Below are 13122 nucleotides of genomic sequence, written 5' to 3'. Positions count from 1 at the left end.
ACTTGTTAAGATTATACCCACACGCTGGCCAAGACCCCCCCCCCCGCGCCCTCCGTATAGATTTAACAGACTGTTGGGGAAAGTGCTGTTAGGCCAACACTGCACAAACGAGGGTTAATGCCGCGCCCGACCGCCTTTGTCTCCCTACTGACGATGCATGTACACACAGCACCAGGTACTCGTTTACGGGCTGAGTGGGACCTAGTTGGAGGCCTAGGACCGGTTGAGATAATCATCGCTGGTGTTGGCCGTGAGCGGGAATCGAACTCGGGTCGCCGGGTTCGTAGCGCAGTGGGCTAATCACTCCACTATCCCCCCCCCCCCATATCCAGCTACACGCCCACAGGGATACACCACACACAACGACAACAGCCGTAGTTGGCAAGTAGCCCTGTGTGTCAGGTGTACTTGTGCCAGGCTAGGTACACTTTGTACCTAGCCCGACGCAGATGCACCTGACGCATAGGCACCACCCCAAATATCCCCCGTATAGCCTGTAACAGACTTAGGAGCAAGTGCTGTTAGCGAGCACCTATGAAGGCCGGCACGGCACACGAGGGGGTGGGTGGCCAGCAATCACGCCCGACCGCCTTTGTCTCCCCAGTGGCGATGTTTAACACACCGCATCAGGTACTCATTTGAGGCCGAGTCGACCTAGGGGAGGCCCAGGACCGGTTCAGATAATCGTCACTGGGTGTTGGCCGTGAGCGGGAATCGAACCCGGGTCGCCGGGTTCATAGCGCAGCGCAGCGCTAACCGCTGCACCACCGCTCCCCAACGCACACGCGCCGCTCCGCTCGGCAGACGCGTCTCGCCCTCGTGGCTTGGAGCGCCCCCCCTCCCCCCCGCCGCCTCCCCCCCCCAAAAAAACAACCCGAGCCGCCCCGCGTGCGGGTTGGCGACCCCGGCAGAGTGACCACGGACAATGGCGGCAGCAGCGCGACATTCGATCGAGCGCGATCCCAGAGCCGCCCCCCCCCCCCGTGCATTGATATCACAACTTAGCACACACACACACACAGACACACACACACACAGAGGGGGGGGGGGGTGCCGTGTCCTCTTTCCGTCGTGGCTTCATCTCGCAGGGGGGGGGGATGAGAAGGACAAGGGAGTAGAGGCGATGCTTGGCTGCGTGGAAAAGTCCACTCCTCCCGTCCCCTTCGTTCATCCACGTGCTCGTCCACCCAACCCCCCATCGCTCCAGCTGCTCGTCCACCCACCATCATCGGCCACGATCTATCCACCGCTGGATATTGAAAAGAAGATCTCGCCGAGCTGTCGTCATCTTTGACGGTTCTAGCGATGCAATTGACAGGCTAGCCCCCCTCCTTCCCTCCCTCTTCATCCCTCCTCCTCCTCCCCGCACACGAGGCCATATCGCCGCTCCATCGCCGCAGGTTTGTCTCGTCCTCTCGGGCTTACTCCCTGCCCCGTTTTAGTGGCCACTGCATCGTTAGGTTCAAGCCTCGACCCCCACTTAGCGACGTGTCCGCCAAAGGCCGCGTACTCCTCTCTCGCGCAGCCGAAGTGACGATGAGCAATTCACGCTGCCCTGCGTTAAGAGAGCCGATTCGAATTAGGATTGAGATCGCAGTGCGCGCGTGTTTGTGTGTGTTTGTGTGTGCACACACACGCGCGCACAAACAGGGGAGCGGTAGTGTAGCGGTTAGCGCGCTGCGCTATGAACCTGGCGACCCCGAGTTCGATTCCCGCTCACGGCCAACACCAACAGTGATGAACCGGTCCTGGGCCTCCCCTAGGTCGACTCAGCCTCAAATGAGTACCTGGTGCGGTGTTTAAAACATCGCCACTAGGGAGACAAAGGCGGTCGGGCGTGGTGCTGGCCACCCACCCCCCTCGTGTACCGTTCTGGGCTTCATAGGTGCTCGCTAACAGCACTTGCCCCGACAGTCTGTTTAGGCTATACGGGGGATCTTTGTCTTTCTGTGTACACGTGTTACACGTGACGCAGACAGCGTTTAAATTGATTAGTGCGTCACGTGGGACGAGTTGAGCAATCATCCTGCGCGTGCAGCGTGCAACAAGTTAATTTGTATTTGAATGTGGAATAAAATAGGCAAACGCGGAAAGACGGAGCGTGGTGGTGGGTTTCTAGAAACGTCCACATGACAAGCCACTTTGTTAGGGTTTACTTATGTGGCCAGGTCGCCTCTGAAAAAGAGCTACAGAGTTCAGTGGGCCTATATAGCTGGTAAAATAAAATAACAACAATACAAACAGGGTTGGGAGGACTGGGGTTTGGGGAAACCTGACATAGGGAAGGGATGGGATCCAGACACCGGTGGCGTAGCGGTGGTGTGGGGCACGGACCCTGGTGCTATCCAACGCACGTGTCTGCGCTCATCGCCAACTGCGTAAACCAATGCCCCCCCCCCCCCCGAGCACGTTTGGATACGTACGGTGCGAAAGAAGTTCCACATGCATTCGCTCGACCTTTTCAAGCCGTCAACCCCACACCACCACCCACGAGATCCTTGTAATTAGAATCGGCGTGAGATGTTGCGCGTCACGTTCTTCGTTCGCGATGTCGCGCGCGCGCCACGGCGATTGTCTCGATTGCCTTGCCGTGAGAAGTGCGCGCATTGTCGATTGCGATCTCAAGCCACTAGAGTTGTTTAAATACATAAATAATCAGGGCTGGGAGGTGGTGGGGCGGGGGGTTGTTTGTGTTACCCCCCCCCCCCTCTCTCTCCCCGCTCTCCCCGGGTTCTCGTCGGGTATTCCGGCTCACTCATACAAGCAATAAACAACAACAACAAAATCCCAAATGGAATTCGCCAAACATCCCAACAATACAGGACTCCTCCTGACGACGATGAGGCTTGAGAAATCGACGAGGCTTCGATTGGGTAATTCAGGACTTTTTATTTTATCCTGGGCAAATCCGATGAGCTATGAAGCTCTTCTTCGTTAACTTCACAGGGAGGGGAGCGGTGGCGCATTTGGGCTTTAGCGCGCAGTGTGCCGCCGCGTCTGTTCTGAACGACGCGGCACACGCGGGCATCGCTCTCAATGATTTTAATGTTTTAAAACAGTCTGACTCAGCAGCAGACCATGCTTTCCCACCTGATGACGGACGCTTGTGTTGCGCCCGAAACGTCGTGATTTATTTTATTTTATACCAACGTGACTTTACCGAAAGAACCGAAGAGTATGCATTCCTGCAGTCACGAAAGCTTCAATTCAAATCAAGATTTTAATGTCTTCCATGAAACACACGTCGTGTGAGGCGGTGTTGTTGAATCTGCATCGTGGACGATTGCTACAAAATACATCTGTGCATACACTCGACACACATTTATTGGCGGTATTAATTTGTCAATGATTTGCCAGCGGCGGCAATTCCACACTCCTGCGACCGGGACGCAGTGTCCGTGGTAAGCCATCCCCCACTTGGGGGTTTTCCTGCAAAGCTGTACTCATTTTACCCAACCCGTTTGGGTTGATGGGCTGCTTTGATTCCCGATAAAGATTGCTGTTAAGTGTTAAACAGCCAAGTGCTGTTGGCGAGCGCCTAATAAGGCTTGCACAGTGCACGGATGTACGTTGAACTTCTTTCGCACCGTACGTAGCCGACCGTGCTACACCCGGCCGCTTTAGTAATCGGTGTTTTACACACGGCACACCAGGAGCTTGTGTGAGGCTGAGTAGACCCGAGATTAGTGCAGAGTTGACTTGCCACTGATGTTAGCCCGTGGCCTCGAATGGAACGGAAGTCGCCAGGTTCCAGGGCAGTGCGCTAACCACTATGCCACCGCTCCCCCGCAATGGACACGTGCACCCAGCCAACACACAGACAAAGATCCCCCGTATAGCCATTTACATTCTGGAGGCCAAGTGCTGTTAGCAGGCACCGGGGGCCTCCTCTACATCGACTCAGCCTTAAATGAGTAAATAGCTGGCTGCGGCGTGGAAGACCATCAGCACTGGGGAGACACAGACGACTCCATGCCGCTGTGTGCCAGGCTGACTCTAATAGATCCACTCTAAGACAAATACAAAGATCCCCCGTGTAGCCTTAAACAGACTGTCGGGGCAAGTGCTGTTTGCGAGCACATAGGAAGACTGGCACGGCAAACGATGGGGTGGATGGCCAGCACCGCACCCGGCCGCCTTTGTCTCCCCAACGGTGATGTATTTTTACACACCGCACCGGGTAGTTATTTGAGGCTGAATCGACCTAGGGGAGGCCCAGATATTCGTCACCAATGTTGGCCGCGAGCGGGAATCGAACTCCGGTCGCCGGGTTCGCAGCGCAGCACGCTAATACCCAAAGACAAATATATACTGCCGGGGCAAGTGCTGTTAGCGAGCACACCTAACTCACACCACAGCGGGGCTCTATTACGAGTCAGTCCGTAAACTCCCCCCCTCTAACCTCCCCCCCCCTCCCCCAACCACGCGCCATCAATTCCCGTCGCTCACGCACGACCATGCAGCTTCTCGTCGCCCACGCTGAACCCGCCGATCCCCGCGGCGTAGGCGAGCGAGAAGGGGTCCAGCCGCAGGGGTGGCTGCCCCTCCCCGGCGGCTCCCTTGCAGACGCTTCGGCTGTCGTGGTCCGCGGAGTCGGGCGCGGTGCCGTCGCTGGCTGAGTCCGCTCGGAGCCGGCTCGAGGAGCGATGTCGAGAAGTCGCGGACGTGGATGAGACGAGCCTCTCGGGCATGCCGCGTTTCTGTCTCCTGGGATGTTTTTTTTCGTGGGGGAGGAGGAGGAGAGAGGGGTGGATGTTGAACTTCTCTCGCACCGTACGTAGCCAACCGTGCTAATCGGAGGTGCGGGATGAGAGATGGAGGGGGCACGGTGGCGATAACTTTCGTGATGCCCCCCCCCCCCCACTCCGTATCTCACTTTCTTTGGCATCGACAAAGAACCCAGGCCTGAGACGGTCAACTCACAACGCCGTGTTCAACCCCTTATGACTGAATCACCCGCAATGCCTTCTGATGTCATCGAATATCGAACGGTGATCTCGAGACTTGCTTGCGCGTGCGGGCAGCCACGGCGCATACAACCCGCGTCACAGACTGCTGCCAGACTGCTTCGTGGGCAGCGGCGAAACCAATCGTTGTACCGCACTACGCTCCCTCGTCTATGCTCCCCACCTTCAACGTCTCCGCACCGACGCCAATGATGTCAAACGATGACAAATGATGTCGCAAAGAGGCCTTCGTTTGGCGGTGACAGGACAAGATGGGCCCTTCGCCTGTGCACGTATGAACTCGGGGTCATAGCCGCGTCCGAAACGCGTCCCCCTCCGTGCCCCCCCCCGCCCCGCCCCCCCCCCCCCGCCCCCGAACTCACTTCTTGTGGATGGAGATGGCCGTGAGGATGGTGCCCACGATGAAGATGGCCACGGCCAAGCCGGTCATGATGTAGCTGTAGAAGCTGTAGGATTCATCTGCAAGGGAAGCGACATTCACCGAGACACCTGTGGTTTTAATGGATTCTCGCGCGCTAAGTCGTCGGTTAACGCGTGGCGTTCACTCAACGCGTGGCGTTCACACAACGCGTGGCGTTCACGCAACGCGTGGCGTTCGCACAACGCGTGTTCGCTAGAACGCGGTTCTTCGTTCGGGGAGCACTTTTCACACAACGCGGAGCTCGCGCCGTTATAACGCGGTTTCTGAGCAGTCGACGACGAAATACTTTTTTGGGCTGCGCGGCTGAGCCGTGTGGTAAGGTACGCGGAGTAGTACCCTGAGTTGTTTGTGCCGCAGTCTCACCGCGTGTGTGCGCGTACATCGTGTCTCCTGCAGTCACGAAAGCTTCAAATCAAGATTGTTACATCATTTTTCGGGGAATTGTTTTCGCTCAACGCCTTTTTTCACTTTACGCGACACTTTTTACAGGATCGCATCTACCGCGTTAAACGAGGACTTACTGTAAGATGATCATAATAATCATCATCAGCAGCAGCAACCATCATCAATCCACTGCTGGATGAATGCCTTCCCAAGCTGCCGCTCCGTTCTTAGTCTTGACCAGCGGCCATCACCATCCCTTCTAGCCGTGAAGCTGTCTTGCCCAAGTCCGCTTTAGTTTTCATCACCAGCTTTGCCTTCTCTGGCTTGCCATGTGTTCTCTAATCCATGTGACCCCTCTGAGTCGAGCTTACAAAACTACGTCTCGATCTCGTCCATAGAGTCCCGCTTCTCTCGGTTTAGATCGTGTGTGTCTGTGTGTGTGTTGAACTTCTTTCACACCGTACGTAGCCAACCGTGCTAATCGGAGGTGCGGGGGAAGGAGGTATGATGTCATTATTTTCTTGAGTTTAAAGTTTGTCACGGAATGGGCAAATGTGACAATTTTATTTGGAGGGGGTTGGCTCAGCAAAACTGGAGGAATGTTGAAAAGCAAGCGACTTTTTATATAACAATATATATTTTAACAATATTATATGTGCGACGTTTCGCTGAAGATTATACCCAGCAGAGCGTGAAACAACTTCCAGTGTCAATGAAGATTTAAAAAAAACAAATCTGGCCACACGCAACTACGCCCATTATATAATTATCAATCACCATCACCCACGGTACTTTTTTCGTTTGATTTTCTCGGGCTGCAAGTGAGGTCATGCCCCCCCCCGCCCCCCCCCCCCCCCCGCCGCCCCCCCCCCCGTATACACGCGGGCTCCCCTTAAGCCAAAAATTGCCGTGTGACGCTAATGGGATAATGGCTGTGTGCGTCTCCACGTCTCCAGCACCCCCCTCCCCACCCACCACCCACCACCCACATGCCCCCCTCCCCCCACCACCACCATCCCACACTCAGTATATTTATACACGGCGAGACGCGAACAGACCCTGTAGATGCCGAACAGCGCCTTGTTAAATAATGCAAAGCGCCCATTAGAAAGCACAAAAGCGCCCTCCCCCATCGATTTAGCGCTTGCCTCGCAGCCTGATGAATGGCCATTAACAATTACCTCCCACTCACGCTCGGTTCCATCCCAAATATACGACCAAAGTTTTCCACCGCCTCTCTCTGCACGCCCGCCCCATGACCCCCCCCCCCTCTCGTTACTCCCTTTGCTCCCCCCCAACCCACCCACTCACTCCCCACGCGTCTTATTATTTCTCCCATCCACCGTCACCCCAGTCCGCAAACGCTCGCCAGTGCGATAATACACACGGCAAGGCGGTGGATGGGATGGATGTTCTAGAGCGGAATGTAACACGGGGCACAGCATTGCTTTGCATGTCCACATGATATCGCGGGTCTTGTGCATTTATATATCATTGCGCGCAGCCTCGCCACGATCGTCACCCAACCAGCCGAAACAAAACGGCAGCTGGTGGCACGGTGGTGAGCGCGCTGCGCCGCGAACACGGCCACGACCTGAGTTCGAATCCCGACCACGGCTGTAAGCGGTGGCTCGATATACAATTAGCGTGGTGGCTGTGTGTGTTCAAGCGACCCCACACGGCCGATACTAACTATTAAACTAAACTATTGTTAATGGTACCAGCCAAGGCCCACTGAGCTATGTAGCTCTTCTTCAGAAGCGACCTAGCCACAAATGATAGCTCACCGAAGTGGCTTATCACGTGGAAATTTAGAGCAGCCAAAAACTCTAAACGCGTGTTTCTAAATGTGGAGGGGAAAAACCGGAGCATCCGGCACAAAAAATCCACGCGACCACGGGGAGAGAAAGACACCGCAAACTCCAAATATACAGCAGGCGTCAGGGTCAGGGATCGAACCCACGACCTACAAGGCGAGGTAGTTAACATCTCCGAGCCACCGCGGCGCAGGGCAGACCTTCCTCCATCCTGCAGTGAGTGGACTGACACAATGACTTAGACATTGCAATACCAGTTTCATCATCAACATAGCATAGCCTTCAGTTGCCTATTGCTGCCTGAGAGGTTTACGTTGAGGAACACTCTCCCTGCACGCCCTGGGGACAAATTCAGTAACAACCTAAGCGGGCCAAACAGCAACAGCCCCACAGAAGCACGTTCCCTCTCGCCGATGCGCTTTCGGGCATTATCGCGTGTTGCTCGGCAAGATGTCCGACGTTTCGCTCCACGTGCTGGGAGCTTCTTCAGAAACTCCGCTCAGAGAGCTCCCTGTGCCTGGAGCTGAAACGTCGGTCGTTGTTCCGCAACAACAGACGCGGCACGACCCGACGACGTATGGGAGAGGGAAAATACACGCAGGAGAATTGAAGCACTCTATGTGGCGAAGCAGAGAGAGAGAGAGGGCAATACCTTGGGGAGGAGGCGGAGGAGACGCGTCCGACGCACGGAGACTGCCAGAGAGTGCTGCTGCTGCCCGTTCACCCAGAGCAGGCATCGTGAGTGACTCACTTCTTAAAATAGCGCTGGGCTTTCTATAAATCACACAACAACAACAACAACAACACAAAGATAAACATCCGACGTGGAGCCCTTACCTAGACTGCTGGGGGGGAGGTGGGAGTGCTGTTGGCCAGCTGAGCCACGCCTGGCCGCATTTGTCTCCCAAGTGTTGATAAATCACACACGCACGCGCGCGTGCACGCGCGTGCACACAGAGACAAAGGTCCCCCGTATAGTCTCAACAGACTGTTGAGGCAAGTGCTGTTAGCGAGCACCTATGAAGGCCGGCACGGCACACGAGGAGGTGCGTGGCCAGCACCACGCCCGGCCGCCTTTGTCTCCCTCGTGGTGAGAGATGTTTTTACACACCGCACCAGATGCTCTTTTGAGGCTGAGTCGACCTAGGGGAAGCCCAGAACCGGTTCAGATAATCGTCACTGGTGATGGTGGCCGTGAGCGAGAATCTAACTCGGGTCGCCGGGTTCCTAGCTCAACGCGCTAAGCGCGACACTGCTGCTCCCCACGTCAGCACACACACACACGCGCGCACTTACGCACACAGAGATCCTGTGTATACGCCTCATCAGACTGTTGGGTCGAGTGCTGTTAGTGAGCCCATGTGGCGAACTCATGAGGGGCAGTGTGGCCGAAACCACGCCCGGTCGGCCCTTGCCTTACCCGTGCTGATGTTTACACACCGCACGAGGTGCTAGTTAAAATAAGTAATATATTTTTTAAAGCACTTTTTTTAAACACGCTTTAATTAAATGTACTAGTAATGGCAGAACTCCACGACTCCAGGAAGTGGCCCAGAAGCTTGCCATAACGAAAGGGACCGTGGCCAATTACAGCCAACGTCAGTTGACCGTGGACAATTAGACCCAAGCCTAAACATAACATACAAAAAAGAATGTTTAAAAATATATATTTTAAAATATTTATGATAGAATATAGTGTTGTCATCAGTATGACATATGCATACTAAGTTTGCAGTCGATACCACATTGGGAAGTCGGTTAAAATTGAGTTACAAGATTTGGGGATACGACAACAACAGACAGAGTGAGTTAATAGAAAGCGTGTAATAATATATTTTTATTTTTAATGATAGAATATAGTATTGTCATCAGTAAGACATAAGTATACCAAGTTTGCAGTTGATACCACATTGGGAAGTGGGTTAAAATTGAGTTACAATATTTGAGGATACGACAACAACAACAACAACGACAACAACGACAATAACAACAACAGACAGATTGCGTTAAAAGAAAGCGTCTAAAAAGGCTGAATCGCCCTAGCGGAGACCGCAGGACCAGTTCTGATATCGCTCGCCACTGATGTCAGCTGTGGCCGAGACTCGAACTCGAATCTGCAGGTTCGTAGAGGTCACCGACGAGACTCTCGTAGAGACGCTTTGTTAGCGAGTACCTATTAAAGCCGTGCAGATTTATAGACGTGCGGGTAAATGTGTGTTCCGCGTGTATGGGAATATCGGTGTCGATAGAATACATCGATTAGGTATGGACCAAAAGTCGGCGACCTGCGCATTGGGAGCCGCATGCTGCTGTTTGAGGACTGCATCGTGACGTCTCGTGTTCACACAACACTTCGCATTGTGGACCCTTTAAATATCGAATTGTATCTTTTTTTTTTTAACCAAATTCGAAACAAATATTTCCGGCTCTTCTTGTTTCTCTTTGGTTGCCGACCCCTGGTGTCGACAATCGTGAGTGGGTGACCGATATCAATGTCGAGGATCGAACACAAAAAAAGCCGTGCGTTCGTTTGTGATGCTGCGTTTTGGCAGTGGTGCACAAGCAGCACAGAAATCAAACACTCAACGCGCTCGCCAGGAACACCGTGCCCGTCACAGGCAGCGATTCACAGGATTGTGCGACGTTTCTGGCAACGGCCCTTCTCTTCAGAGCGCTTACATACATTCTAATGCTGCTTGAATAGGAGGGCTGGGAAACTGAAATGTAGCACCGTTATTCTCATAGCGAGAGAGAGAGTGGGAAAGAGAAAAACACGAATTTGAGACCCCAAAACTATCGTGTCGCCCGGACCTTTGATTGTTTTCGCGCGTACAAAGGACACAAAGTCATCTTCACGTTTTGACTCGCCTGATAGAAAAGACGCACATCCCCCCCCACCACCATCACCATCGGCGAAGCAAACCGAGAAGTTCGCCTCCCCGTGGAGCGCGCGACGCCCGAGCGGATAGAAAGCGCGTTGACCCCGTCCGTCTACGGCAGGGGACCCCAACCCCCGGGCCGCGGACCGCTACCGGCCCGTGGCCTGTTAGGAACCGGGCCGCACAGCAGCAGGAGGTGAGAGCGGTGAGTCCGAGCATGGCCCGCCAATTATTTTATTATTCACCACTTCCACCCACATCTCTTTTGCGCACTGTGCACTTGTCTCAGTCACAGTGTTGGTAAGCCCACAAGCTCTAACCCCTAGCCAAAATGAGTAAGAAACAAACGTCGCTGGAGAGTTCCTTTGAAAAGTGATGACCCCCCCGGTTTTCCCCTGGTGCCAAAAAGGTTTGGGACCGCTGGACTCTACGGGGTCAACGCGAGGCGAGCGGTTGCCGCCGTGTGGATCGCTGCCGTGGCCTCCTCGCCGCTGGCCACTCGGTGGAGGAGCGTCGACTGCCGGGAGCAGAGGGAGCGCGCAGTCGAGGAACAAACAGTGCCGGATTATCCTCGTGGCAAAAGTAGCCAACTACTATATATGATGGTAGCCTACATATGTAGTAGTAGCTACGGGCCCCGCACTTTCAAGGGCCCCGCGCTAAATGCTGTCATGCTATCAATTCCGGTTCTGCACTTGCTCGATTACTATAGTAGTACACCGTCTTCAACTTTTTACGAACGACTGGGTGTTTTAAGGTTCGCGATTTGTCGTATTATCTGGCCGTGAAAAAAAACAATTACTTTACTTGTGCAAGTGAAAAATGCGTGTGTTTAAATATTTACGTGTCTTTTGTTGTTGTCGTAAATGTAGGGCCTCTTTAGGACAACATCTGCTACAGTCCCCGCAACTATCTTAAACCGGCACTAGTATAACAACAAACAATGGATTGTGCTTCAAGCGCCGTTCGACCTCTGGCCCACGACGTTCAGCGAAGCCACGACGCACACAAGGCGCGCCGTGCCGTGCCCTGCCTCGTCACCCATCCACGCGGCAAGGCCTCGCTTTAAGCCTCGGATACCTGACGTGACCTGGCGAACAGTTTGGCTGCACGGCACGCGCTGCTAATTATGTGCATCGACGCACGTGTGTGTGTGTGTGTGCGTGTGTTGTATATATGTACGTCTCAATTCTGTCGCTACCGTACGTAGACATCCGTGCTCATCGGATGTGCGAGACTTTTGTCGACAATTAAAGGGACGCTTAATCACGTGCCTCGCCCCCCCCCCCACCCCAATGAGAGAGAAGGCTGCATGGTGATTGAGGCTCGAGCTACGGAGTGACAGCTAAAGGATAGAGAGAGAAAGAAACACGGCCAAGAGAGAAGGGGAGCGCGTGGCGAAAGATGGAGCGACCGCGAAAGATGAAGCGATGAAATAGTTCAATCTTGATTTGAAGCTTTCGTGACTGCAGAAATCCATACTCTTTGGTTCTTTCGGTAAAGTCACGTAGGTAGAAAATAAAATAGATCACGACGTTTCGATCGCGACAAAAGCGACCGTCAGCAGTTTCCCTGCTGTGATTGTCTCACCTGAAATCATCGCGTGCGCGGTTTGAACGCGAGAGAGATCGTGACGAATGGCGACGGCCGTAAGTGGTTTTCATCCAGCAGTGGATAAACTCGTGGCCGAGAGTAACTGACGATAGTGGTGACGATGGTGGTGATGGTGATGAGACTCACCGTTGAGGGCGCGCTTTTGAGATCTTAAGGAGCTGGATTCTCGCTCAGTTTCGGACACCAACAAAAACTTGACTCAAGATTCCCAGACTGAGCGCGGCTGCTTTTGCTTTTTCTCTCGCGACCGAGGTTACGTGGACGCGTCTTTATATGAGCGGCGTTTGAGGGTCTAAACTCATAAAGATTTGCGTGGGTTGGGGAGGATTGCAGCTCCTATCTCAGGGCCGCTGAGACGAGCGGTCGTAAAGTGCGCGCGCGTGTGCGTGTGTGTGTGTGCCGTCGGGACGTGTGAGGATAGCGAGATTTTAGAAGGGTTGGTGACCTATGTTCTATGAGTGGGAGAAGTGTATTAAGGTGGAAGGCAATCGTTGTGTGTTTTGCATGTGTGGAATGTGTGCGCGAGTGTGTAAATGAGAGTGTGTGTGTGACTTTATAGTGTTTGTGTGTGCGTGTGAGTGTCTCTGTGTGTCTCTGTGTGTACGTATGTGCGAGTGGGGAGCGGTAGTGTAGCGATTTGGCGCGCTGCGCTACGAACCCGGCGACCCGAGTTCGATTCCCGCTCACGGCCAACACCGGTGACGATTACCTGAACTTGTTCTGGGCCTCCCCTAGGTCGACTCAGCCTCAAATCAGTACCTGGTGCGGTGTGTAAATATTGGAGACAAAGGCGGCCGGGCGTGGTCTTGGCCACCCATCCTCTCGTGTGCCACAGTGCCGCCCTTCATAGGCGATCGTTCACAGTACTTGCTCCAAAAGTCTATTAGGGGCCGTCCATAAATGACGTCACGCACCTAGGGGGGGGGGGGGTCAGACATTTGTGACGATGTGTGACGAGGGGGGGGGAGTTGAAAAATGTGACGTCACATCAAAATGCGCAACTTTAAATAAATATAGACAACACGTTCTACTTAATTAAA

The 13122-nt window shown here is 53.9% G+C and overlaps 1 protein-coding gene across 2 annotated transcripts; it reads right to left on the bottom strand.

Annotated features, from left to right (window-relative positions):
- Nucleotides 1-2869: 2869 nt before the first annotated feature.
- LOC144741820 (uncharacterized) lies at nucleotides 2870-12342 on the bottom strand. 2 transcript variants are annotated; one of them, XM_078624328.1, is made up of 4 exons: nucleotides 12209-12342; nucleotides 8242-8363; nucleotides 5330-5426; nucleotides 2870-4707 (listed from the first exon to the last, which is right to left on the bottom strand). In XM_078624328.1, exons 2-4 carry the CDS (start codon nucleotides 8324-8326, stop codon nucleotides 4446-4448), a joined length of 444 nt encoding a protein of 147 aa, XP_078480454.1. In that variant the 5' UTR covers nucleotides 8327-8363; nucleotides 12209-12342; the 3' UTR covers nucleotides 2870-4445. The 2 variants fall into 2 exon arrangements, with proteins under 2 accessions (XP_078480454.1, XP_078480445.1); XM_078624319.1 differs by lacking the exon at nucleotides 12209-12342 and adding an exon at nucleotides 12059-12201.
- Between the last annotated feature and the right edge of the window lie 780 nt (nucleotides 12343-13122).

This window comes from Lampetra planeri, chromosome 3, assembly GCF_965212315.1.
Source record: "Lampetra planeri chromosome 3, kcLamPlan1.2.h2, whole genome shotgun sequence".
Taxonomy (NCBI): Eukaryota; Metazoa; Chordata; class Hyperoartia; order Petromyzontiformes; family Petromyzontidae; genus Lampetra; species Lampetra planeri.
Note: the sequence above shows the minus strand (reverse complement) of the source record. Positions and strands in the feature narration are given on the sequence as shown.